Below are 27,110 nucleotides of genomic sequence, written 5' to 3' on the forward strand. Positions count from 1 at the left end.
CACCTCCAGGCCAGAAGAGAGGAGGGAAGTAGGCTCCGGGTGTTTTCCATGCCCCCTATGGAGTTCCTTAGGAATTTTCCTGAGGATATCTTAGCTATCAGGAATGATGTGTTGGAAGGGGCTGCAGGACCCTGTCCCCTCTCGGCTCCTCTTGCCACAGGCCGAGGGCTATGGCTGAGAGCAGGGGGCGTCCACAGAGATCCTGATTCTTAGGGGAGTACGGTGGCACCCCTTAACTTTCCAGGCCCCAGGGAACCCCCAAGTGCATGCCTTGGGCCTCCCCACAAAGAGGCCCAGCCATCCCCACAAGCAGGCTGCGCCGCCCCCCAGCTGTCCTCACTGTCACCCTGCGGGAGGAAATGCCATCCCGGATCACTACAGAACCCGCGCGGCTGGCAGCAGGAGAGGGCCGGCATGGGCCAGATGCACCCGCGTCCCCCCAGCCCAGCCGGCCTACGGGGAGCGGCCCGCCCTCGCCAGGCTGGGAAAGAGTCGGAAAATAGATTTTTGTTTTTCCACCGTGTGCCGAGTATTTATAGACCAGGCCGCAGCGGGAGTTTCCATCCGGGTCACCCGGAGAGAACTGGACCAAGAGCTTTTCTACGCCCAACCTGGAGCATTTCTAGGTTGGGTCAACCTGCCTGGGAAAGATGCCTAGAGGCTGGGCTGGGCCAGCCCGGAGCTCGGGGGAGAGGGGCAGAGCCAAGGGAGAGAAACGGCACGCAGCCCTTTGGGCAGAAGCTGAGCCCGGGCACAGCAAGGGCAGGATCAATGCAAATCAATATTAATTGATGACGCCGCCTGTGACGAAGGTGACGGAGCCTGGGCTGGAAATAGGACGCTCATCTCTGCCATGCCTGCAGCTAATTGGGCTCATTTCTCACCCTGGGCAGCTTAGCCCTGCCCGGGCCCTGGTGGCATCTTCATCAGCTCAGCTGGAGCTCAGATGACTTGCACGCACGCTTCCCCCCACCCCTCGGCTCAGATGGATCCCCTCCAGATGTCCCTGAGAGCATCCATGCTTGGGATCCAGCCGTACCCTTGGCCAACTTCCCCAGCTCCCCGGGGAAGGGTCTAGCCAACTTTGATGCTGGAGCCCAGCTGAAGTCAGCAGCTGACCTGGGCCCGGGGTGTCCCCCACTACCACCCTGTCTCCCTGGGGCCAAGGGGTTGCCAGAGACCTGGAGCCTTCCACCCTAGCCCTCCACTCCCACCCCAACGCCCAGCCCGATGGGCATTTTCTACGAGACCTCCCAGGCTCCCGCAGCTGACAGCTGCGGGCAGGGGGTTACCTCCGCCTGGAAGCCCTCCACCAGAATGGCGACGAGCAGATTGAAGAGCACATAGTTGCCGAAGGTCATGAGGGCAATGAAATAAAGGGCAGCCCAGGACGACGTGGAGGCCATGCCGTTGTAGAGCACCTTGTTCCAGTCCTCCTGGGTCAGGATCTGCAGGCAGGGGCTGGGGCTCAGTGTCCTTGCCCAGGGGCACCGCCCCCATCCCCCCAACCCTGTCCAGCCCTGCCTGGTTACCCTGGCACCTGAAAGACAGTGACGATGGCCCAGAGCAGGGAGTCGAAATTCTTCCGGTCCGGCAGCGTGTCCCCATCCCGCTCAGATGCAAACTTGCAGCCAAAGAGATGCATGCCCAGGATGCTGAAGACACAGGAGCCACGAGACGGGGGTCAGGGCAGCAGCGTCCCCTCCCCCCGCCCCTCAGGCCTTCCCCGCCGCCAGCACGGGCGCCGCACCTGCCCTCACCTGAAGATGAAGATGAAAAGCATGAGCAGCATGCAGAAGGTGGCCACGTTGTCCATGGTCTTCATGAGCACCACAAGCTGCCGCTGCAGTGCCGGCAGGAAGCGCACCAGCTTCAGCACCCGCATCAGGCGGAAGGTCCGCAGCACCGACAGGCCACCCCCCTGCTGGCCCACGATCTCCCACACGCTGTAAGGAGGGCAGGGAGCCTGAGCTCCCGCGTGCTCTCCCTTCCCCCTGCCCCTCCCTCAGAGAGGGCCTGGCAGTGTTGGAGGGCCCGGACAGGCCCATGCGGCGTGAGCCCAGGGGGGCCCAGGTGGGCCCCTGGACCCCCAGACAGGAGCCCCTGAGAGGGAAAGAGGGGACAGCTCCAGCCCTCTCCACCCTCAGGCCCGAGATCACACACCCGGGGCCGCTGAGAGACCTTTCTCAAATTCCAGCCAAGGCCGTGGCCTCTGGTTACGGAATGGTTGCTTTGTTCTCTCCTAACAAAATCAAAAGCCAATTCCAGAAAGCAATAAGACAGCTCTCCTGATCCGGGGACCAAGGGGGACAGAGCACTTTCTAGGGTCTTAGAAACCCTAAAGCAAGTGGCGGGGGTCTGAGATGGTTTCCAAGCACTTTGCAAGCAGGGACAGCTGGCCCGGCCTCACACCTCCTTCAACTACTCCGCAAAGCCAGCTCCCCAGTCCTCACTCACCCTGGGGCCTGCATGGGGTCAAGGGCAAGAAGTGGAGAGAGGAGAGTGGAGACCAGACAGGGGTCTGGTCAAAGGAGACTCGAGGCCAAGTTCAGCCTGAGCAAGGTAGGGCCGAGAGAGGCTGGTCGTGCACACAAGTCCCATGATCCTTCTACAGAGCAGAGGGGTGCGGATAAGAGTCTGGATCCGAGCCCGGCTGCCTGCCTGTGGGTTGGTGCAGGGGGAGGGGGACTGACTCCAGACCCTCAGAAGCCATGCAGAGGAACAGGTTGCATAGCTTCTTGCCCCACGGGCATTCCTCTAGATGAGCGGCAGTGGAGGGGCGGTCCTACCTGATGACAACAATGACACCATCAAAGATGTTGTAGGGGTTCTTGATGTAGCCAAAGGGACCGTACACCAGCAGCTTCAGCAGCATCTCCAGGGCAAAGAGGCTGGTGAAGACGATGTTGCTGATTTCCAGAGCGTTGGTCAGCTCCTCGGGCTGTAGGGCAGGGCGGGGAATGAAGCAGCTGGCGCTTATCCCCGAGCCCCTCATTCCTGTCCTCCCTAGCACCGGGCCACTGGGAGAGGAGCCATAGGAGTAGCACGCTGGAGCTGGGTGGGTGAGCAGGGGGGCCACAGTGGTGGGGGACACTCAGGCTCCAGGGGGGACCCTCCCCCAAAATGTCCATGATGAAATGCATTCACGGACAGCCACCACACAAAATCCCAGGTGTGGGTCTCAGATCCCGAGACCATAGGGCTGAGCTGTAAGTCGTGCCCACCTCCCACTAGGACCCCCGAGACCCGTCTCTTCCCATGCTGTCCTACCAGCCTGTCAGGACAGGACCAGCAGCACAGGGACGCTGGCCGATGTCAGAGGGTGATTGCCAAGGCCCCATATGCCTACACAAACACACAGCCACACGCAAAGTCACATGTGCTCTACGATTACTCTGTGGACTTGGCAGCCTTCTCCTGGACAACTGTTGGCGACGCTGCTTCCTTCCAGACACATGCATACACTGCACGGCCCCACATGGTCCACACACAAATACACGTGTGCTCACAAACACGTGAACATGCAGGCACACAGACGCACGCATGTGTGTGCAAACATGCTGATGGGCAGAAGGGAGAGTCACAGGAGGGTTGTCATAGACAAGGAGGCACCGGGAGCTGCCACCTGAGACTTGGACATCTCATTAATTCCCAGCCTGTACCCTGTCCACTCACTGTGTGACCCCCGGCAAGATTTTCCACCTCTCAGCCCAAATGTAAAACACTGGCGGTCATCCCTTCTGTGCTTCTACCCACAGTCTGATCTTGGGACCAGAGATGCATCCTAGAGTGCTCATCAGAAACGACACATGTCTGCTATTCCAGCTCACTAGTTACCTCGCCCCCCTCCTTCTGTTAATATGAAGTGCCTACTGTATGCCTAGCAGTGCCTCAGATATTAAAGGAACTGCAGAAACACGCCCACTGTGCTTCCTGCCTCCCGGAGCCCAGAGTCTCGCTGGAAACAGGTTGTGCACAAAATAGCCGAATAACTACAAGTGGCCTGAGATTCTTAGATGCCAAAATAAATTATCCAGACTGTGAATCCAAGAGCCTAGGGGAGAGACGGTGAGGGAGGAACACGCTGGGAAAGCTGTGGTCAGGAGGCAGCGCTTGAAAGGGACTCTGAAGGGTATATGAGGTGTCTCCAGGGAGAGGGGTGCAGGGCTGGTCTGAGGGTTGGAGATGCGAGAGGAGACCTGGTTGGCTCAGTGGAGCCCATTAACTACCTTATAGGTCTCGATCCCCCCAAAAGCCCAAGTTTCAAATCAGCTTAAGAAGTTCAAATTAAAATAAATAAGCAGATGAAGCCCTTGGTCCATCGGCCATCTCTCCCTGCTGACCCAGCTGTCTCACCTGGCGGGCTGCCCAGGGAGGTCACCCAAGCATGGAGCCAGGCCAGGGAGCCACCAAATGTATCCTAATGGCCTGACTTTATGGGGCCAGTCTGAGTAGGGGAGTCCTGGTAGGTAGGGCCTTCTGATGGACAGGTGAGGAGTGTTTGGGGGTCAGTAGCTACTCCGAAGGAGAGACACTCTCAGCCTGTGCTTGGATTCTTTCCAGAGGCAGCCCTGGAGGGCAGAACCAGGGTCAGCATGCAGGGCTGAGAGCCAGCTGTGGGGGCCAGTGTGGCAAGGAGCCCATGGGTCTGGCAGATTTCGAGCCAATCCTTGCTCCCCAGACTGTAATTGGGGCCGGAGAGGGCACTGTTCCCTGACCTAGTGTGTGGGGTGCAGAGAGATAGGACTTTGGGTCCCCCCAGCATAGCACAGCGTGGGTGATGGGGAAGGGTTACTGTCAGGGCAGCAGGAGCTCAGGGCTCAGACCCCTCCTGATGAAGCAGATCTCCACTTGGGCTGCCAAGTGCCATCTGCCAGGGGACCGTGGTCAGCGATCCTGCCTCCCTGTCACTGTGCCACCTGCCCAGCTGTCCATCCTTGCATTAGATAAAGGTGATAAGCACAGACCACACAGGTACGACGCTGTTGAGGGGGGCAGGTTCCGAGGCTCACCCTGTGTCTTGCCTCACGCCACCCACACGGTGGCCCCGGCACCCTCGCTTTACAGACGACCAGAAAGGTCAAGCGCTATTGAATGACTGGTTCAGAGTCACAGGGCAGAAACAACCAGGGAGTGGGCCCCAATCCCAGCTCATTCTGACCCTGATAATACTGGGCAGTTGAGATTCAAACCCACCCCTGCTGACGGCAAGGGGCGTGTGAATCCCGACCCACGGAGGGATGGAATTCACAAGGTGCCCTCCGAAGTATATAAAATTACATTTCACGTGAACTTAGATGTATCAAGAAAGAACAAGTTGATCTGAAAACACAGCCGAGGTGCCTGTACAATGGGTGAATTTTACAGCACACAAACGATGCCTCGGAAAGGGGGGCCAAAAAGAAAAATTAATAAAAATGTTTTTTAAAAAAGTAGCTGAAAGCACAGGAGCATTTGGTATCTCGAATTGACTCTATCAGTGACTCTTAAAAGCACACCCAGCACTGGGCATGTAGAGGGGGTATTTCCGGCCTTTCCTGATATCATCCAGGGGGGTCACAACTGTCTGTGCCTAATGGCTCTTGGTCCATGGACACCTGCACACCGAGCAGGAACCTCGTCAGAAAGATGAGCACAGGGCTCCCCCAAGGCCTGCATCTTCGGTCCCAGTTAAGGGGACGGCAGCAAAGGCTGGAGTCCCCGCCGCAACCCTCCAGACAGCTTTGGGCCTGGAACGGCAGAAGGAAAGGAGAACCAGGCGCTGTCCCTCAGCCTGCCCTCCATCTCTTGCGCACGCTCCCTGCGCACACCTCAGGGCCATGCCCATGTCCTCCCAGGGCTCCGGTATCCCCTCATAATCCATGGGAAAAGGCTCTCCTCCCCGAGACAGGTCTGCCCAAGTTACTAAATTGGAGGCTGGGAATGTTCTGCAAAAGCAGGACCAGGACACAGAGACACAATCTTAGCAACACGGTTGCCCCAGGGACCAGAGCCATGATCACAACCACTGCAGCAGTAAAGGGGAGGGGAGGGAGCCAACTTCTGCTACTCCCCTCCCAAGGCTCTGCACTGGCTGATTCCTCCCTCCCAGGATTTCATTTCCTCCAGGCCTTAAAGACAGCCAGGTAAACTGAGGCTCCGAGAGGTGTGGTGACCTGAGGAGCTGGCTTAGGAAGGTACAGTGCAAGGGATGCTGGCATGTTCCCCTGCATCTTCCCACAATACCTCCCCCTCCCCCCAGAACATGTGCTACTGCACACTGGGCCGTCAGCTGTGCGGTCCATCAGCCGCCCCCTCCCGAACTCTCCCCTGCTGCCAGCAAGTCCCTTCTCAGGTCTGGACCGTATCCTCCCTTCTGTTCATGGACATCAAGGACCCGTGGGGGCTTTAGGAAGATGAGACCAGGCAGCCTGAGCTTCCTCCTACCCCCCACCCCAGGAGGACCCAAGCTCTTCTCTGGGAGGTTGCTAATCGTAAACCCCCCGTCTCCCAACACTCCCTCTCCCCTCAGCCTGTCACCTTGGAGCAAATGTAGTCCCCTATAAACTGTTCCAGACTTCCCAGCATCAGGACTCCCCTGAAACCCATCACACCTCCAACAACTAACCCGTAATGGGCCCACTATGTACAGCACGCTGGCAATCACAGTGTGGGGTTAAACCAGAGTGTGGGTGGCCTGCCAACTCTGAGCCTCTCTACCTGTGTGACCTTGGGCAATTCCCTTAACCTCTCTGATCCCCAGTTGCCTCTTCTGCTAAGCAGAGCAGCCTTACCTCATGGCCGGGCTGCTCTACAGGACACAGGAGTTAAGGACTGTGAAAACACCCAGCCCAGAGCCACTCTCAGCCAGCTCCATGGGCACTGACAGTGGAAGCAGGCCTCACACGTGGCAGGACAGGACACCTGCAAGGTTGCACCAAGCACCATGCTGGGGCAAACACCGGGAGAACCCCAGGAGCTCAAACCCAGCTGGGGCCAACATCAGTGAGAAGAACCCTGCGGAGGGCATCCCCGGCAGAGGGGAGCATGAGCAGAGGTGCGGAGCGAGGAATGCACAGAGACCAAGGATCCAGTGGTTCTCCCAGGTCAGAGGGTGGGAGGGGTCCATGGGGGACACGGCGGCAAGGCCAGCAGGGCCCAAGCGGGACGGCCTTGGCTCTGCTCCACCACCAGGGCTGGACTTGTCTCTGCCCACGACACTGCCACTGGGGCTTCTAGGGCGAGGGAAGGGATGTGCAGAGCGGTGTATTAAGAAGATTAATCTGGCTGCAGTGGTGGCAGCATGCTGATGGCTCAGAGACACGGAAAGATGGAGACCAATTAGGGGGGTACTGCAGCGGTCCAGGCAGGAGGCCTGGGAGCTGGCTCTGGTACTCAGGGAAGGCGAGTGGGGCGGACAAGCCGGGCGACCGCTGAGCAGAAGCCTGTATGGGTCACCCCAGCCCTGCCCAAGCACCCCCTGTACCCTCCTCGCCTCAGCTCCCACAGCTCCACTGACCTGGAAATCTCTGCTCCCCAATGCTGCCTCCCTGGTTCACTTCCCCTCGCCGCCCCCCCCAACCTCGGCTTTTGACAGTCCTGCCTGATGCAGCCCCACACCCGGAAGGGGAGGTCCAGGCAGGACCTCAATGAGGGGGCAGGGGTCACTGGGACCTATTCCTTCTTCCTCCTCCTCCAGGGGAAATCAGGAAACCCCTGGATGGTGGGTGCTTTCCAGGAAAGTCCACAGACACCCCCATACAGATCACGGCCTTGCTCTCCGGACACCCCCGGAGCTCTCCAGAGTGGAACTCTGTTTCTCTAGGCAGATCTCCTTCCAGGCCCTCATGTCCCCTGGGCCCCAGTGTCCCCTAACTAGGGGTGGCTTCGACACCCCCCCACAATCTCCTGCCAGCTCTTCAAAGCCACCTCAAGTAAACACACAAGCAGAGTAGGCCCAGGGCATGCCCAGTGCTCACTCAGCCTGGAGTCGGCCAGCCTGAAGCCCTTGCAACCTCAACCCCTGGAGCTGGAACCCCCACCCCTCCCCTCCCAGAACCACGTCTGGGCGGAGCCCACGGTGCACCACCACGGGGTGTGGTGAGGCTGCCCTCATGCCCCAGACCTCGGGGTGGGGGGACGCCAATCCCCCCCCCACCTCCACCTCTGCGGCGGCTGAGGAATGGCTGAGTATTGCTCTGTCACGAGCCCGTGACTGGATGGGGCACGGCCGGCTGGGGGTCTCACGGCAGCGAGCCACCTTCCCTTACCGCCCTCTGCTGCGGGGGCTCGACCTCTCCACAGCTGGAGCTGCTCTGGACCCTCCTCCTCTCCCTGCACCCCCCAACCCTGTCCCTATCCCCACTCCCCGGGCCCTAATGCAGGGGGCTCCCCGGCCCACCCCACAAACACTTCCGTGACCTGCAGCCTCCTCTTTCCTCCCCTCCTCCACCTGCACCTCCATCTCCCTCCACACACACCCCACTGCCCTGGGCCCCCGGCCCTGGGGCCTGTCCATCACTTACCCCTCTTTCCCTCACTCCTCCAATCTCCTTTCCTGGCCTCAGAGCGGAGACCACCCCCCCACTGGGAGTGCAGGCTCAGGCCTCCCCCCCAGCTCCAGAGCCCAGCACCCCAGCTCTCTTCAGACTTTCTTCCAAGCCCCCCACCTACCAGTGCCCCTGATTTCCCCGACCCTGCGCGGGGGGCGCCACCTCCTGCCCATCTAGGGTTCCTCTCCTGCTGCCTTTCCCCCCTGAGTTCAGTCAGACCCACTGTCTCCCCTTGCCCCGAAGCTCCCTGACCCCCACCCCTCAGCTGTCACTGGAGTGCAGACAACACAAAACAATGTCCCGGAGAGCCAGCCTGCCTGATAGCATTCCCCGGATGGACCGCGTCCAAACAAACCCTCTCACCCCCTCTTCCAAACCTGACCCTTCCCTGACGGCCAGCTCCATCGCTCCCCAGAATGCTGTCTTGGAACCTGGGCCTTATCTAGAATTCGTCTGGGCCCTCATCCCTCCAACAGCAGGTGCTGGGCCCACAGACCCCGCCAATGGGATTACTGCCCCCACTCCCGGTTCTTTCCACCAGCACCATACTTGGGGCCCTCTCAGCCTCTGATCTGAAGGACAGAAATAGCCCCTGGGCCCCTCCCTCACCCCAGCCCGCACCCACTGGAATCTCAGGCTTCCTTCAACACGGCCAGACTCCCATCTCTCCGGCTCATACACCTCCAGTGGGGGTGGGGGAGGCAAGGACTGTCCTTCAGAGTGTCCCATGGCCCCCTGGGCCCTTCCAGGCCAGGCTGCCTGAATTCCCCTTCATCCTTCCACCGAGACGTCTCTGCCCCTTGCCCCAGCTGCCAGTCCCACCTATCTTTCAAGGGCCGCCCCCCCCCCAAAAGCCACCTCCTTTGCAAAGCCCTTTCAAGCCCCCACCTGGGTGTGAGCCTCTCTTCTCTGTCCCCAGAAGCCTCCCTTAAGACATTTGGCATAATCGTCCATGAAGCAGAACTTTTCGGCTAGAACCAAAATTTCTCCGGTGCGTCTGGCTCCGTCCCCCGCCCCCTGCCATTCTGTTATTCTATTCTAGCGTGCTGTGCTCAGGGGGTGGTGTTTGCTGGACTGGGGGAGCCTAGAGCCAGAGGGTGCCTGAGAGAATGGAGCGCCCCCTTAGCCAGCCAGCTCTGAAGCAGCTTGCATTTCGTCCCCTACATCTGGAGAGACTTTGGAAATCTGGGGTCAGGGCGGCTCTAGAAGGATCTTCCCCCAACGTCCAGCTTGGCTGCAGCCTTGGTGCCTGAGCCAGGGCTCCTCTGTCTGGAGGCCAAGAACTCCTGGAAGGCCCAAGGTTTAGGCTTGGGGTGGGAGGTGTCCATAAACCCTTGTCCTCAATGGCCACATGTGAGTTGTCCATGCCTCTGTGTGTTTTCTGGGGAGAGAGTCCCCAGTTTTCAGCAGGATCCCAAAGCAGTCTGTGAGGGCCCTCAAAGGTAAGACTGGCCACATCTGGATTCTCCTCCAACCCCCACCCCACTCCATCCCCAGCTTCCCCTGCCTTGAACAGCTGACCTCACTCACTTAAAAATAGAAACCCTCCCTGGACATGTATCTAGAATGACAGGATGGGTCCAGAGTCTGCGCTATGAGCAGAATCATCACCTGCCTGGTCCTCTGCTGGCCTTGGCAGCAGTCCACTTGGGACCCTCCCTCTCTCTCAGCCCAGGAGACCGCTGGGCCATGTGCCCCTCCTCCACCTCTCTCTGTTGTCCCTCCTCTAGAAGATGAACTTAGCCTCTGCTCTCAGCACCCCAGAGCCAGGAAGGGGGTGATTAGGAAGCTCCTGTGTCCCCAGGACCCTCTCCCCATACCCACAATGTTCCTTCTGGAGCAGCCTGGCCCCAGAGAAGACCCAGGCAAAGACATCCTCACTTCTGAGCTCCAGCAACCTGCTAGTTATGGCCCGGGATACCCCACAGATGCCTTGTCTCAAACATCCTGCAGCCCCGATCTGCTCAAGGCCCAGGGCTTCCACCCTGAGCAGGAACCTGGTCTCGTCATGGCTGCTTCCTTCCCCATCTCTAACTGGTGTGGAGTCCTGAAGACCCAGCCACCTGCCAGCTCTCCTGGCCCTCTTCCCTCTACTTCCAGGGACAGAGATGTAGGCACTGTATGGACCACTGCAGTATCCTTCTCCTTGGGTTCCCTGCCTCCTGTCTCCCTTCCTTGGCTCCAGACGACTTTCAATAGAACACAATAGAAAACAAACCTGCTTGTATCACTGACCTGCTTAAAACCTCTTTTGGGAACGTATCACCCTCAGGAAAAAAATCCACGTTCCTTCCTGTGCCTCTTAGGACCTGGCCCTGAATTTTTTTTCCAAATTGGTCTCTTGTTACTTGTCCATCCCAGCCCCCATCCAGTGCCCCACTCATTTGGAGAGCCTTACAAATCTCTCAGTTTCAGTGTTCGGTGGGTGGCACCTCTGACCCTCCCCCACATTGTGCCCTCCACCCCACCCTTCACTGGCCACACCTCGCTCTTCCTTCAGACTCAACTCCCAGATCACATTTTGTGTGGGGATCTCCTGGAATTCCCCTCCCCCAGGTCAGATCCTGACTACACCCACAACCCCTTTGAGTAGCATCAAGTAAATGTGACCGTTCACTTGTTGATGACCTCTCTGAAAGGAAGGACGCAATATCCTAGGCCTGGTATAGGCACACTTCTCCTTCCAACCCCACATTCAGTGACATCACGTTTCTATCTTGATGACAGCATTTACACCACGGTAATTGGCAAACGCGCTAAACACCACAAATCAGGACGTGTTCCCCCAACTCCGATGCGCAGGAAATGTGTGTGGGATGGATGGATAGATGGACGGAAGGAAGGAAGGTGAGAGAGAGGGATGGTTAAATCACAGTAAGTTCCTTGCTCCATGTTCTGCTTCCTCACGGATGGGGCATGCACATGCTTGCCCTCTATCGGATCACACCTCCATCTTCAAGTTTGCTCCCTCTTCAGTGTCCTGTCCTTGTCCTCCTCACTAGTCCTTCTGGGAGAAACAGTCCTGCCAGTTCTCACAAGCCAATGGGTCAAGAGGTGGGGGAAACAGGAGGGCAGGGACAGCATGGACCTTCCTGGGGTAGGGCAAGGTATGACAAGACAGGAGCTTCCTCTGCTAGTGGAGAGGGACAGGAGGGGTGTCACCAACCTGAGAAGGGAAACTGAGGGGTAAGGTAGGTGACAGTGGGAGAGGACAGGTCTGGGGAGGGCAGCAGCAATGGGCAAGAGAGAGACCTGGGCTCCTTGCTGGGGAAGGACACAATACTAGGACGACAGACCTCTCTAGACCAATCCCAGGATTAATGGACAGCATCTCCTCCTCGTTCTGGGTTCTGCAGGGACACCACCTTGCCTGTCAGCATGTGCTGCCACTCTCCCTCGGGTCTTCGCCCCAACCAACACTTGTCCTATCCTGGCTCCCCCTCCCCTGTCTGACAGCCTGAGCCCATGTCTCCAGCCCTGCTCAGCATGTCCTCATCTGCATCTGGGTTTCGTTCACAGTCTTCAGCTCCCTCTCTGCTTCTCTCTGTCTCCGTCACCCCTGTGTCTCTATGCCTCCATCTGTCTCCATCTCCTCCCCGAGTGTCCGTCTCCCCCTCCCTCTCTCTGTCCCTCCTGTCCCTGCCGCTCGGTCCCCCCTTCTTTATGGCTGCCTCTTTCAAGGTCTTCGCTTTGCCCTCTGGGACCTGGTCTCCTGGTTTCCATCTTCCTCCGCATCTCCGTCTCCCCTTCTGGGTCTCTGTCTCTCTCAGCACCCGTGTCTGCCCACCCCCCGATCTGCCCCCCTCAGCCTGCTCAGATCCCGAGGCGCAGATGGCGGGACGTTCACGCCGCAGTGCCTGCGAGCACAGGGCCACGGCTGCTTCTGGGACTTCTGAGCACCCCTGGCCCCCGAGCCTGCCAGGCAGCAGTCAGTCATCTGTCCCCAGGCTGCTGGGGACTCCCACTCAGCCCTGCGGGGTGCAGCAACCAGGGACTGGGGCAAACTGGCTCACTTGTCATGGAGTGGGGACTCCCTGCTGCTGAGGGCTTGGTGGGGGGTGTCCCCTGCCTTCCTCAGGAGCTTGGGCAAGGGGAAGCCGCAGGCACCACTGACCGATCCCTTCTACTTTCTCCCCAAGGGGGTGTCCCTCTTGACATCTAACTGAAAGGCTTCTTGCTGCCGCTTCGGTGGCCCTCAGTCTCTGTGACTCAGCGTCTTCCCAGTGCAGCCAAAGCCTCCACCAGCAGCCTCCGCCAGGACAGGTTGCGAGGTGCAGCATTACCCCCCACCCTGCCCCGCCCCAGGGGAGGGACATCTGACCTCGGCTAGAACTGGGTGGAGGAAGAGGAGGCTGAGGTTCAGGGTAATGGGAGGTTAGGCCTGCCACTGGCTGGGTCCCAGCAGCAGAGCAGGCTGCCCCCACCAGCCTGGCAGAGTGGAGCACCTCTCCCCAGGAGGCTGGCTGGGCAGGCGTGTGCACACACACCCACGCCCCAGGCGCCTAGACACAACATGCTCACCGCAGCGTCGTACTCCCCACCTGCTGGCACCGTGGCTGGTGTCCTCCCCTCCCTGCTCCTCACCTCCCAGAAGAGGGAATAGGGCAGAGCCACCTGGTGGGGGGGAATGTTGAGGCAAGAGGAAGGGGTGCCAACATGGTGTGAGGGCAAGGGTGGAGGGGCTGGGGTTGGGGGGTGCATCTGGCTGGACCGGGCAGCTGGGTACCCACAACATAAAAGGCACAGAGGGTGGGGGAGGGGATTCTGATTGCCCTAAAAAATGAACATCTCACATCAGCTCCAGCCCTGGCTTAGACCTGTGCTCCCCAGCCTTGCCCCACACCCTCCCCTGCCCTCCCCCAAGAGGACCACCTAGCCGTTGTGGCCAGTCCCCCACCCCCAGCTCCTCCACATCTCCGCCACACCAGGGGCAGGGGAAGTGCCTCATCTCATCTCTTTACCAGAGAAGGTCAAGTTCTGGCAGCCCAGTCTCCTTCCTGAGCCTCAGGGAGGCTGGAACACCCAGGAAAGAACACAGAAGCCTGTGGTGGCAGCACGGACTAAGCACCCCCCCCCCCCGGCCAGCTTTTCCAAGATTCAGCCAAGGGGTGACCTAGAAGACCAAACTGGGGCAAGGGGCAGCCTCTGGAAGGAACTCTGTTGGGAGGCCCCATGGGGCCCGTGCAATCGGTTTGGGGAGGGCTGGGGGCAGTGGGGTCCCCAGGCCACCCTTCGTGTTCTTTCACAGCTCTGGGAGTGAGAATAGCCTCCTTCTACTCAGCCCAGATCCCATGGCTTGCAGCCATCGGCCCCACAAAACAAGCCTGCTCCCTCTTCCACATGACAGCCCTTCAAATATTTGAAGACAGCTCGCCTGGCCCCACTGAGCCTCCTCTTCTCCTGACTAAACATCCAGTTCTTAGAACGATTCCTCAAACACGACGGTTTCAAGTCTCTTCACCACGCCGGGCCTTCTCATCCACCAACCGCCTCACTCACGGCAAGGCTCCCGGAACGGGGGCCGGGACCAGATGGCCTCCCTCCCTATGGGACAGGCCTCCGCTCCATCCGAGATGCAGCCACCAACCCTCTCCTCCTCGCCCCTACCCACCTCCAGTGAGTTACCCCCGCAATGACCAAGTCAGGTGAAGTCTGGGGGTGCCTAGTGCTGGGCCAGGGGATCCCCAACACCTTCTGCCCTTCTTCTCCAAAGACCCGAATCTCTTCCAATGATTTGTCCCTACGGAGAGGCCCTACCCACATCAGATGCTCACCACTCACTCATCCTTCAAAGGCCACTTCCTCTGAGAAGCCTTCCCAGATAGAACACACATGGCTCAGATCCTGCCCCTGCCTCGTGCCCGAGGCACTCCATACGCACAGACTGCGTGGCATTCACTGTTTGTCACCCTCCAAAGTCCCCACGCATTGGTGTACCTCCTTCCTGTCCTCCTCCCCGCCATCAGGCTAGCAGTATGCAGAAGAAACGGGGAAGTGGGGGTGGGAGGGGAGGAAGGCAGAGGGTCCCCCGCCCCAGGGACCATGCCCTTGCACACGCCCCTACCTGTTCATGGTACTCGATGCCCATGCTCAATGTGTTGACCAGGATAGCGATCATGATTCCCCGACCAAAATACTTGCTGTCCACGATCTTCCGGAAAGTGTCACAGATCAGCCTCCAGAAGGCCAGCACAGAGTTGGGCTCCACGTCCAGCCCCAGGCTCTGTCGTTGCCGGCTGTGGGGGTCCCGGACGTCGCTGTGCTGGGCGTCCTGCGTGAGCTCATACACCACCTCGCTGTCTGAGTCGGGCATCTCGTGGCCGGCCAGCTCCACCGGCCCCGCCCCCGCCCGGGCACAGTAGGGGCAGCTGTCTGGCCCACAGGCTCCACTGTCTGCCTTCAAGCAAGGGCTGGAGATCTTGCAAGAGCTTTGGCAGGCACCTAGGATGGGAGGGCAGAGGTTAGAGGCTCCAGAGCTTCTTACTTGGGGTGGCCCTTCCTTCCCAGTGTTTATAAAATGAGTTGGGGAGTGTGCGGTTCTTGAAATGACAGGGGAGCTGCTAGGCACTGAGCAGGCCAGGGACAGTGATTGCCAACAGCATTCCACTGATAGTCCCTACTGGGGGTCCTAGGGTTTGGCAGGTGGACTTGATGTTCCCCGAGGTCCTGGGCAGCTCCCCTGTCTGCGGAGCCTTTAGCAAGGAGGCCAGACCAGCTCTCCTTCCCAGAAAAGCACACCCACACCGTGCAGAGCTGCATTTCCCAAGGGATCCTTAAGATACACACACACACACACACACACACACACACACACACACGTATGCTCCTGTAACCCCACCCCCAGACACACACACACGTGCAGTGTGCACACACTTGCAAGCACACATGCACTATGTCCATACACGTACCATTTGTGAACCACGCATACCTGCACAGCTGAAAACACGCATGCACACATGCTTGCACATTATATAAGGCACCTGGGCTAGGCATGCGTGTACCTGGGCATGCACACGGACCACAGCAGCACCCTGGCATGTATACACACGAACGTCACACACCAGATACATGTGTGCACATACATACATGAACGCTAAACACGCCCGTGCACAAGCACCCCTACACACACCGGACCCCTTTGTACACACATCCACACATCCACACACACCAGACGGCACACACTCATGCACGCAGTGACCTGTCCCAAGATATCGGTGTCCACTGAAAACAGCTTGGATCAGAGAACCGAAGCACTGGAGGGAAGCTCAGCAAATGCCCCAGGAAAGTAGGTCCGCCGAGGCGCAGACGGCTCACCCGGGGCCCCGCCCCCAAGAAATATCCAACAACATGTCCCCTTCTCACTGCAGGCGGGAGGGATCCCCAGCAATGACTACGGCCCCAGGCCTGCCTTCTACACAGGAGGGGACCGAAACACGCGTGCGTAGGACTGGCTTCCATCTCCCGACAGGGCGGCAGGAAAGCTGGCTCGGAAGGCCTGCCCATGGCGTTCTGGGACGGCTCCTTCCTGTCCCGGTCCACATTCCTGCATGACATCCCACACGTACCCCACTGCTCCCACATGCCACATCCTTCCCGAAACCCTGGGCTTCAGCAACAGAGAGTCTGTTTTCGGGGGAGGGTTCACCACCCCTGTCTGACGGGGTGGGGGAACGTCCAGAGGTGGTGAGTGTCTCACTTCCCCTGTGACACCGGGTGTCCCTCTCACCAGGCTAGCAGCCCCTGGAGGACTTGCTGCTCTAGGCCCCTGGTCTTGTAAACACCACGAGACTGGTGTTTACAAGAGTCCCCTCAGCATGGGGCGCAAGGCAGTCTACCGTCACACACCATCTCCCCTTGGGGCCTCGGAGACACACAGCCCTGAGTTCATCCCTCACCAATTGCATAACCTTGGGCAGGTGAGTCAAGCCACCTCTCCGGGCCTCCTTTTTCTCATCGGCACAATGGGCTTATCACCTAAAGCTTATCATCTAAACTGTTGAGAGGCTCCAATGGGCTTCTGCTGCAAAGCATGTGGCAAGCACAGACCAGTTGGCCAACAAGTGTTGGGTCTTCTTACAAACAGTGTAGAGGACGGCGCCTAGCCAGTGCTCATCCCACAATCATTCTTCTTCTCATGACAATGCAAGAATTCAGATTCCCGGGGCACCTGGGTGGCTCAGTGGGTTAAGCCTCTGCCTTCAGCTCAGGTCATGATCCCAGGGTCCTGGGATCGAGCCCTGCATCAGGCTCCTTGCTCAGCAGGGAGCCTGATACCCCTCTCTCTCTCTGCCTGCCTCCCTGCCTACTTGTGATCCTTCTCTCTGTCAAATAAATAAATAAATAAATCTAATAAAAAAAAAAAAAGAATTCAGATTCCCATTTGAAGGGATGAGAAACTCAGGCCTCAAAGAAGCGACAGGACTGATTAAAGGTCCCAAGGCCTTGAGTGGCAGAATGAAAATCGGGGGCCGGATCTCCCAATGCCAGGTCCCCAGGCCTCTCTGGGACACCACCCAGCCCCAAGCCAGGGCCCCAGCATGCCCCCACCCCTACCCTGGAGTCCTCACCTGTGCTCTGTGTCTCCAGCAGCTTATGCATGGAGCTGTAGGGCCCGGCTGGGATGTTGAGGCTGGTGAGCGTGGGCGGTCCAGAGGTGGGGGCCACCTCCACCAGCGCTCTTTCCTTCAGTGTCTCTGGGGGAGGGCTGGTGTGCACCGTGGGGTACACCTTCCCGCTGCCCACAGTCCTGCCTGACGCCTCAGATGGTGACCTGGGAGGGGGTGCCTGGCAGCGGACTGGCTCTAGGTGGCAGTCGGCATGGTAGAAGCTGTGCACAGATTCTGCGCCCCCTGGAGGGCTCCCGGATAGGGCAGGCGTTGAGGGCGGAGGCAGCATGAGCCGGCGGGACCCACTGGCATCCCGGTCCTGAATCTCAGGGCTGGCCCGCGGGGCCCGCAGCGTCCCATTGCCCAGGTGGTAGTGGTGATGGTGATGGTGGTGATGGTGCACCAGGTGGTGGACGGATGGACGGCGGTGAGAGCGAGAGCAGCTCCCGCTGGGCTGGGGCTCCTGGCTGCTGTGGGGCACTGGGCCGCTCAGCAGCCCAGCCCGCACGCCCACTGCCCGGGAGACCTGGGCCAGCCTGCGCGCCGCTTTCCGGAGGATGTATACCAAGTACTTGAGCAGCTCCTCGTAGCAGCTGCCTGGCTCGGAGAAGCTGGCCAGGGTGCTGGCATTGGACAGAAACCGCACGCGCTGTTCCCGCATCAGCTGGCTTTCCCGCTGCTTGGTCTCTGAGAACTGCGTGGCGATCACCACCAGGCACAGGTTGATCATGAAGAAGGAGCCCACCTGTTGGGGTGGGGACAGGAAGAGGAGATGTCCTGAAGAAAAGGGCACTGCCAGGCCAGTCGCCACATCCCAAGCACTCCTACCCGCCAGGCGCTGGGCTCCGTTACGGTCCCAGCATGATCTCATTCTCTTTATTCTCGTGACAGTTTCGAGAGGTGGCACTTTTATAACCTCCGTCTGACGGGTGAGGAAACAGGCTCAGAGAGGTCAAGGCATTTGCCCAAAATCATTCAGCGAGCGCACAGCAAAGCTGAGACATGAACCAAGCTCCATGGAATTCCAAGGCACGGTTATTGATCATAATGGTATCCCACAAAGATTTCTCCCAAATTCCCTGCCCCCAACCACAGCCAGCCGTGGAGATTCTGAGCACCCCTCCCCAGTTCCCATTAGAAGCAGAGAAGGCTGTAGAGATGAATGAAATATTGGGGACATGGGGTTCTCATGTTGGATTGGGCCTTTGAGGTCTTGGCAGAAACACTATTCCCAAGACTCCTGCCTCGAATCCCACATCTAGCTGCATGCCTTTGGGTGGGACCCTCAACCATAGGGCCTCACTACCCTCCTGACCGTTAGCCGTGCCTGTATCTTCTTTCCCTGTGCCTCTCCCCTCCCCCAGCCAGGTAATGGGCTGAGCCCTGATCCCTGCAGACTAGCCAAGCTGCCACCCCTGACTTGCCCATACTCCCTTGTCCCTGTCCCCATGCCTCAGTTTCTCCAGGACTCCAGGATAGCCATTGCTGGGACAATAATCCAGAGTGAAGGAAATGAATATTTATGGTGACAGAGCAGATTTTTTTTTTCTAGATTGTGTCCTAGTAATTATGATAATTAGCTTCACTAATATGATTCCAGAGAGCTGTTTGGAAGATTTTTCACGGTGTGTGTGGGTGGAAACTAGGCCCCTTACCACCCTGTCTGCATCCTTCCCCTCCTCCAGGCTCACGGAAGGAAGCATACTGAAAAGACCACACTTCCTAGAGATGCTGGCCTCGATGCCCCCCACCGTGATGGTGGGGGATGGGAACAGGAACCAAACCTGGCCTCTCATCCACATGCAAGGGCAGGAGGGCATGGCCTAAATGACTGGTTCTTTCCTAGGACCCACGCTCTGCCTCTCCCAGAGCCATCTTAGTAGGTCTCCATCTCTCTCCAGAGTTTGCCCTAGGTCCCGAATAGATCTTAATCTCTGTCTTAATCTCTCTTTCTCAGTATCTGTCCCTTGCTCTGGCTCTGTCACTTGGTGACCTGTCACTCTGTCCTCCTGGTGACCTGAAGAAGGGCTGGGCTTGGATGGAGCCTGTAGCCTGGGGTTGAATTCTTGGGCTTCTGAAGCTCAGAGTTCTCCTTTAGAAGATGCCCCCCCCAACGCCCACCCCCAGCTTGCCCCACCTCCCCTTCCCGACCAGATCCATCCACTGCACACGTGGAACCCATGATGGGGTCAGACAAACGAGGAAACGTGGGTTTCCCCTCTGCAAAATGGAGATGATAATGGGATCGTGGTGAGGACTAAAGGCACCAGCACACACAAAGTGTTGAGAGTAGGAGTGGCGCATCCTAAGTGCTCAAAAAATACTAACTACCAGTAGTAGCAGTTCAGTTATGAACTGAGAATGGTAGGGATGACAAGCATCAAACACGGGGACCCTTGACTCTGTCTTCTGCCCTTGTGAAGCCTTTGAGCTTCTGATATGGAAAGAACAAGAGGTCGTGTAGTGTTTCTCAACACTGAATGCCAGGGAGTCTGGATGGTATGATTCTGTTTGCAGGACAGTCGTGTCAAGACGCTTACCGTCTCTCCCCAGCCCCCCAGCCAAATGCTAGTAGTGCTCCCCTTTACCTCGTGACCACGCTTTGCTATTTCCCAATACACTCTGGGTTGAGAATCACCCATTTTACTGATAAGGAAGCAGAGGCCTAGGGTGGGGCTGGGGGGCTCATGGGGAAAGACTTGCCCAAGGTATTCAGTGATAGAACCAAGCCTTGACCTTGGATTTACTCCTGACTCCTCACGACAAGCGCCCTCTCTACCTGAGTCTCTGAGGGACCAGTCCTGAGACCGAGCTAGCCTTCCCCTCTCTGGACACCTCCCACCTGTTTCCCCAGGACCCCTCTTCCCACAGGGGCCCAAGGAATCACTCACGATGATGAGGAGGATGAAGTAGATGAAATTGTAGAACGAATGAGCATCCATGACAAAGTACATGATGTCGACCCAGCCCTCCAGCGTGATGACCTGGGGAGGGCGCAGAGGGAGAGGCTGACTTGGTGGGGGTGGTTAAATCCTCCTGCGATCTCCTCGGAGGCCCCAGCCCCCTCCCAGCCCTGAGGACCGCCCGCTCCAAGGCAGGACTGCGTCCTGGTGCTTGTGTTCCAGCGAACGTCTCGGTGCCCGGGCAGTCCCACCTGGAAGATGGCAATCCAGGCGTAGCCAATGTTGTCGAAGTTGATGGCGCCCTTGAAGGGGTTGTGCTCCCCGGCGGAGCAGTTGGTGTAGTACTGGTTCCAGTTCACACAGGTGGTATTGCTGGAGCTGTTGTAGGCCTCGTAGTCCAGGCCACAGGGGGGGCCGCCGCCGCCCTCCCCGCGCAGCGTGGGCACACTCCTGCACGAGCGCATGCCATTCTCCCGCGGCTGAGAGCAGATGAAGGGGTTCTCGTCCTCGTTCTCCGTCTGGTAATAGCGTTCCAGGTCCACACTCAGGGGGCTGCAGGGGGGACAGGGAGGAGCTGAGAAGAGGGGTCTCCAGGGAGACGCCCCAGGAAGGATGAGCTGCGTGGATGAAGTGAGACCTGCCGAGTGAGCTGGGCAGGGATGAGAGCTGGGCGTGCAGCAGCCGAGGGGCAGGGATTTCTGGGTGTGGGTTGGAGGGCACTGGGAGTGTGCAGACTGAGGGCGAAATTCTAGAGTCGGGATGGGGGAAGGTTATGCCCTAGGGTGACAGTACTCTAACGTGGCTGCCCACCAGGCTCATGGAGGAGCTTGTAAGGATGGCCGTGGCCGTGCTGAACCCCAGGCCAATGAAATCGGAGCCTGTAGGGGACCCATGCCTCAGGAATTTTTTTTTCTAATTCCCCAGATGACTTCAATGTGTAGCCAAGTTTGAGAACCAGATGTGTCACCGATGTGCAGACAGCGATGTCAATGGCAGTGGGGACAGGGGTGGGTCCCAGCCCTGCAACCGTAGGTCCCCACCCCCCTCCCCAACCCGGGCGACACTCACAGGCTGAAATTCTCCGGCAGGAAGCAACGGTTACGAAGCAGCCCTGCCCATAGCTGGACGCCAACGATGCCGAAGATGAAGAAGACGAAGAAGCAGAGCAGAAGGACATTGCCCAGCATGGGCAGCGTGTCCAGCAGCAGCGTGACAAGGATGCGCATGCCTGTGGGGGCAGAAGCCACGCTGGGGGTGCCAGGCTGGCCGGGCTAGGCCAGCTGCCATGGGCCTGGCAGCATACCCAGAGGGGGCCCATTGGGGTTTCCCGGGCAGAGACACCCAGTTCAAGCTGGAGGGGAGACCAACGGACACCTCTAACTCCACAGGCAGGCCTGGCAGCCCCAAGCCCCTGCCCACCGACCCTCTTACCCCATCCGTATGAATCAGCACATAAGACCACCAAGGATGAGCCAGAGTGCTCGAGGGTTCCAAAGCTCCTCTCTCCTGCACCACACCCCTGCTAACATCCCACACCATCTCAGTTCACAAAGGAGGATCAAGGAGGCTCAGAGAACTGATAGGACTTGTCCAGTATCACAGAACTGCCCAGCGTTCTGCTTCTAGATCCCACCTCACAATGTACACACACACACAGACACACACACACACACACACACACTTGCCTCTCACCTGACACAGTCATCTGACCTTCCTAAGTCATCAGTTATCACCACTGCAGTCTTTGGGGAAACTGAGGCAGAGAACTCCAGGAGGAAGGTTCTCAAGGAAGCAACCTCACTTCGAAAGCCAGACCCTCAGCAAGGGTCCAGACTCCCTGAGCTTCGCTATGGTTCTGAGCCCCCTGCTGGGTCCATTCTCTGTTGATACAGAGCCCCACATCGGAGGTGAGGAGACACAAGGCCATCTTCTCCAGGGACCATCAATTAGCAGGCCACCAGAGCCCCTCCCCCTCCAGACTTGTTGGGAGATACTGCCCTGGCTCCTCACTCCAGGTCCAGGATTCCATACCATTCCATACTCCACCTGCTCTGAACCACCCTCAGGCCACCAAACCCTTGTTATGCACAGAGATCTCTAATGGCTGGTTTTGACCCCCCAAGTGCCACTCATGGCCCCCTGCCCCTCCAGAGGAAGAAGCTTCTAGGCAGCAGCTGATTAACCCTCCCGGTGCCTGCAGCCATCCTGCCTGGCCTTTCAAGCCCAGCCTTCTCACTCAGTCCCTCACCCCCTCCTCCAGCCTCATCCTCCTTCAGCTCCTCTGGGCTCCAGCTGAGATCAATTCCTCAGGGTTTGCATTAAGGGAATTACACCGATGGTTAGACAGAGGCCTATAAATCTGCCAGCCATCACCTGGGGTGGGAGGGGCGGCGAAAGCAGTCGTGCCCCTTGTCTGGGGCTCCTGTTAACACTAACGTCCTGAAGCCCAGAGGGCACGGAGCAGCACTGCCTACCCAAAGGCAGCCGCATCTCATATACACACACACATGCACACACACACACAAACACACACACAGCACAGGGGGCTGCCGCTACATGGGGCACAGAGCCCCAGAAACATGCTCCTATCCCCCACCCCCGACTCCCGGGACCGAGGTGGAGACCATTTGCAGCCTGTGTAGGTTGGGGACTTGCAAAGGGGGCCTGAGCAAGGGTGGGGGGAGCCAGGATATAGGGGGAGCTAGAGCTGCCAAAGCTTGGCTGGCTCAGGAAACCAATGCGGTTTAATTTAGATAATGGTCCCGCAGTCAGTTGCGGCAGTGGGTTGGAAGGGGGTGGGAAGGAGGAATGGGACACAGGCGGAGAGTGAGACATGTAGTGGCCTTGTCTGGAGAGAAGTCATGCTCAGTGTGGCTAGTATGGTCTCACTCGTGGGAGCCCGAGTGCGTGAAAGGCTGTTCTAGCTAGAAAACGCCATTACATGCTGTATCCACCCCTCCTGGCCTACCCACCTCTCCTCCCCCTTCCACTCACCCCTGTTCCCCTGGAGGGAGCTGTGCTCTAGCTGAAGAGAAGGAGTCATTTGAGACATGTCTGAGATTCTGACCCCCCAAATCAGGCTAAAATCAGGGGGACGGTGTTTTCAGGTAACTCTCACAGGGCCACAGGCCGGTTTGGGGACTCTGTTGGCTCCAGTGGCCCCAGCTCCCCACTGAGCCCTTGTCTGATGAGATCTGCCTCGGACTGCCAGGCCCTGATGAGGCCAGTGAGTGGTCAGGAGGTAGGGGTGGGATCTGGGGTTTCCAGATTTCCTCTGGGGGCTCTCCATCCAGGGGCTGAGGGCCAAGGGGTCACTCACTGGGCACCCGGTTAATGGCCCTGAGCGGTCGCAGCACGCGGACTGTCCTGACAGCTGAGAAGCTGACATTCTGCAGGTCCAGCGAATACTCCAGCATCCTGCAGGGAGGGGCCCAAAGGGAGGCCCTTTGAGTCTGAGGCCGCCATGGGGGTCAAAAGAGGTCAGTGAGGAATCTTGCTGCGGTGCGGCAGCAAACCTCTGACTCCTCCCTCTCCTCCACCAAGGGACCCCGAAGAGCCAGCTCTCTGTCTGGGGGCAAGGCCACCCCCAAGCCAAGGACAGATCCCCATGGAAGAATAAACAGAGGAGGACGTGGAAGCAAGGGCTCGAGCTTTACAGGCAAGACCACCTCGGACCCTGAGGGGACAGCCAGGAGAAAGCACAGCTGGAAGTGGGCGGGGCAGGGGGGGCAGTACTGGGGCCTAGGACCCTGTTCCTGGGGCAGGGAGCTCTCCCACCTCCAGCCCAGGCCCTCACCCTGCAATGACGATGAAGAAGTCAAGCCGGTTCCAAGTGTCTCCCAGGTAACACTTTTTCCCGAAGATACCCAAGGCCACCATCTTCACCACCATCTCCACGGCGAAGAAGGCAAAGATGAAGTCGTCAAAGGCCTGGTGTGGGGATGAGAGGCTTTTGAAACTCGGGGGTGGGGGGGTAAACAACGCCCCCCACTCCCTCCCCCACCAGTGGGGTCAGGGCCCCTCCCAGAGACATTTTAGCAGTTATTCAACTGAGGATGCCCCTCCCCCAATGCCCCCCAACTCACCTGGAGGATCCGGCAGCGCTGGGAATCACAGGCGATGTCCTCACATGGCCGGAACATGCCCAGGGTCACACAGTTGAGAAGGATGACCAACATGCTGATACGCTCAAACCAGGTATCCGGGGGGGGTTGGTCAAGGAAACAGCTGGCAGGGGTTGCAGCCGCACCTGCGCCCCCCCACCCCAGCCCACCCCGGCACCTCCTGTTTCTCATCTTCCCCCCAAGCCCCCCACTACTCCCCGCCGCCCTCCGCCATCTGAGACGGGGCCCACGTGTCTGACCAAGCCCAGACCCAAGCCCAGGCCCAGGCCCACCTTGACCATCACCTCTCCGCACCCAGCTTCCTTGGCTGTAAAGTAGGAAAAGCCACAAATACCCTGACTATTTGCACAAGCCATTTGGGGGATAAAATCGATCGTGCCTGTGGAAATGCCAGACACCAAGAGTGTGCTACTGAATCTGAATCCTCTTCTGTCCTACCTCCCGGGGAAGATGTGAGAAGCAAATGAGAGAATGCAGTGAATGTGTGACACAAACCTAAAGTCGGATTATGCCTGCCTTACAGTTTACCAAGCGCTTTCGCGCCACGCCACATCTGATGCTCACAACAGCCCCGAGAAGTATCCGGGGTGGATCACGTTCTTCCCCGGAACCCAAGTGCACGGAGGCCCGGGAGAGCCCAAGTCCTACGCTGAAGGTCACGGGGAGAAGCCGCAATGGGACCGAGGCGTCCGAGCTTCCGATCTGGGACAGCGGCTGCCACAGTGGCTCCGGTGTGCAGGGGAGGGGCTGGCGGGAACGTGCAGGCACCGGTCAGATGGGCAGGGGCATGCAAGAGGGTCCACAGCAAGAGGGTCCACAGCCGTAGCTGTTCTCCACCACAGCACTGGAGCCTGTCACGCCCTCTCCAAGTGCCCACCCTGCCCCTGGCCTCCTGGAGCCCTCAGGTGGCCTCCAAACACACTCCTGCGTTGACACAATGAAGACCCACCGCATACCAGGCCCCGGGCTGGATGGGAGTCCCCACGCCACGCAGAGCAGACAGTACTCTGCACACACAGACTGCAAGTCTTTCCACCGGGTGGATTTTAGTAAGGGCCTAACGTCCAGCCCATCAACGGGAGAACGTCCGAAGTGGGTTCTGGACCTTAGAAGGGTCTGGACGTGGGACCCTTGCTGGAAGTGATCCAGCATCCTCTTTTTCTCAAAGGAAATACGGGGTGGGGAGAACAGCGAAGATAGAAGGGAGCAGAGAGTGGAGACGGGGCAAAGGAGGGGCCTCAGGGAGGGGGTGGAGGGTGTCGTGGCGGCCCACCGCACGACCCACCAAGCCACACTGCGGCACAGAGGACCTAGGGCCGGGGAATCTTCCTGTCATAACCTCACTTCTGGAGTGTAAAGTCCCTGTCTGGGGACCCCAGGAATTTCCTCCCAGCTGGTCCCAGCCACCCCCGATCTCTGTCCTGAACCTCAGGCCACCCCACCCCGCGGCAGCTCAGGACACCCGCAATCCCCTCCTAGGCCTCTCTGCCACTTAGGCTCTTTGCCTTCACAATCCTTGCCACCGACAGGCACCCAAACAGGCAAGGCACTGCAGTTTCCCAAGTAGAAGTTTCCCAGAATAAGAGTAAAAAAAACAAAACAAAACAAAAAAAACCCCAAAAAACAGTTCTAGGTTTTGGGGGTAAGTAGATGGAAGGGGGAAATCAAGAGAGTGTTCTGTTTCCTTGGAGCTGTTTTCTAGAGTGGAACCTGAGCCGAATGGACGTCTCCCCAGAAGGGGGGGTCAGCCAGGGGTCACCCTGGAAAAAGGAGGATGGGGAGGGAGCTGTCTTGGGGTGATTCTCTGGAAAGGGAGGGACAATTACCTTCAAGAGCGGGTCTGCATTCCCCAAGCTAGCCCCCTCTTCTCTGCAGGGAAGGGACCCACATGAGCAGTTATCTCTACAAGGGGGTGGGGGGCTGTGGGCAGTTCTCTTGGGAAGAGGGGCTCCTGGAACACCTATTTGGACCCCTTGAACGGCAGGGATGCTGCCACGCCCCAGGCCGTCTGTGCACTAGTCTCATCCCCCTTGCTGAAGCAGGGACACTCAGATACACGCTTGTATCCCCTACGAAGGGGACAGTAGCTCCCGGCATGTGGCAGACGATACGTGGAGGAAACGAATGAATGAACGAACGAACGAATGAATTGATCAATCGTTCAGTCTCCCTGCTTAGAAGCCACTGGACCTCCTGTCATGTTTTCCTGTCTTGTTTGCCTCAACAGGGATACACTGATAACAATGGGGGTGGGGGTGGAAGGGACATCACAAAGGGGCTGGGACTCCTTCTGTCCCCACCTTCTGGGGCCTCTTATAGCTAGATTCTGCCTCCAAATAACCCCATCTCCAGCTCTGGACCATGGAAACCCCCTTGGGAATTTAGCACATCTCAGGTTCATCTTGTTTGCTCTCTAACTTTCCCCATCCCTAATGGACAGGGAAGATACTAAGGCACAGGGACCTGGGGGACAATCTGAACTGAGAAATAATTAATGAAGATGGGGGTCTTTCACCCTTCTCAGGGTAAGGCTCGTTTCCTTGGGAACATGGCCTTATGTCACCGTGTGATGTTCCCTTGTTGCCATAACAACAGGAGGATGTGTCACCAGGTGGTGTGGATTTGTTGCTATGGCAATTAAAGGGACCCCCTCACACATGAACTCCCCTTCACCAGACTGCTATCTTGTCCTCACGCAGGGAAGAGCAAGTAGGAGACCCACAGGTTATCAGGTTGGGGGGAAACCATGTGACAGATCCCCATGGCAACCAAGGGAACGGGAGACACTGGTTGCCATAGTGACTATGAGAGACCTGTGCAGTCACATGTCTACTGTTGCTATGGCAACTGTCCGGGCTGGAGTGGATCCCAAAGGGGGAGGTGGGTAGAAGAGGGGAGGCTCTTTCTTATCCCCACAGCCCACCATCAAAAGCAGAGAAAAAGGAA

At 58.4% G+C, this 27,110-nt stretch overlaps 1 protein-coding gene across 27 annotated transcripts in view; it reads right to left on the reverse strand.

Moving 5' to 3' along the window:
* Nucleotides 1-24,238, reverse strand: part of CACNA1G (calcium voltage-gated channel subunit alpha1 G) — a 54,445-nt gene extending 30,207 nt beyond the window's left edge. For all 27 annotated transcript variants that reach the window (XM_082704651.1, XM_082704638.1, XM_082704646.1 and 24 more), the window contains exons 1-12: nt 24,126-24,238; nt 23,837-23,970; nt 23,360-23,457; nt 21,109-21,268; nt 20,292-20,592; nt 20,029-20,121; nt 17,099-17,882; nt 14,596-14,972; nt 2,790-2,941; nt 1,761-1,946; nt 1,541-1,655; nt 1,293-1,448 (exon numbers count right to left, since the gene is read on the reverse strand). In XM_082704651.1, the coding sequence (XP_082560777.1) occupies nt 1,293-1,448; nt 1,541-1,655; nt 1,761-1,946; nt 2,790-2,941; nt 14,596-14,972; nt 17,099-17,882; nt 20,029-20,121; nt 20,292-20,592; nt 21,109-21,268; nt 23,360-23,457; nt 23,837-23,970; nt 24,126-24,218 (2,649 nt within the window). In that variant the 5' untranslated portion in view covers nt 24,219-24,238. The remainder of the gene's footprint in view (nt 1-1,292; nt 1,449-1,540; nt 1,656-1,760; nt 1,947-2,789; nt 2,942-14,595; nt 14,973-17,098; nt 17,883-20,028; nt 20,122-20,291; nt 20,593-21,108; nt 21,269-23,359; nt 23,458-23,836; nt 23,971-24,125) is intronic.
* Between the last annotated feature and the right edge of the window lie 2,872 nt (nt 24,239-27,110).

The sequence above is a fragment of the Mustela nivalis genome (genome assembly GCF_964662115.1).
Source record: "Mustela nivalis genome assembly, chromosome: 17".
In the NCBI taxonomy this organism is placed as follows: Eukaryota; Metazoa; Chordata; class Mammalia; order Carnivora; family Mustelidae; genus Mustela; species Mustela nivalis.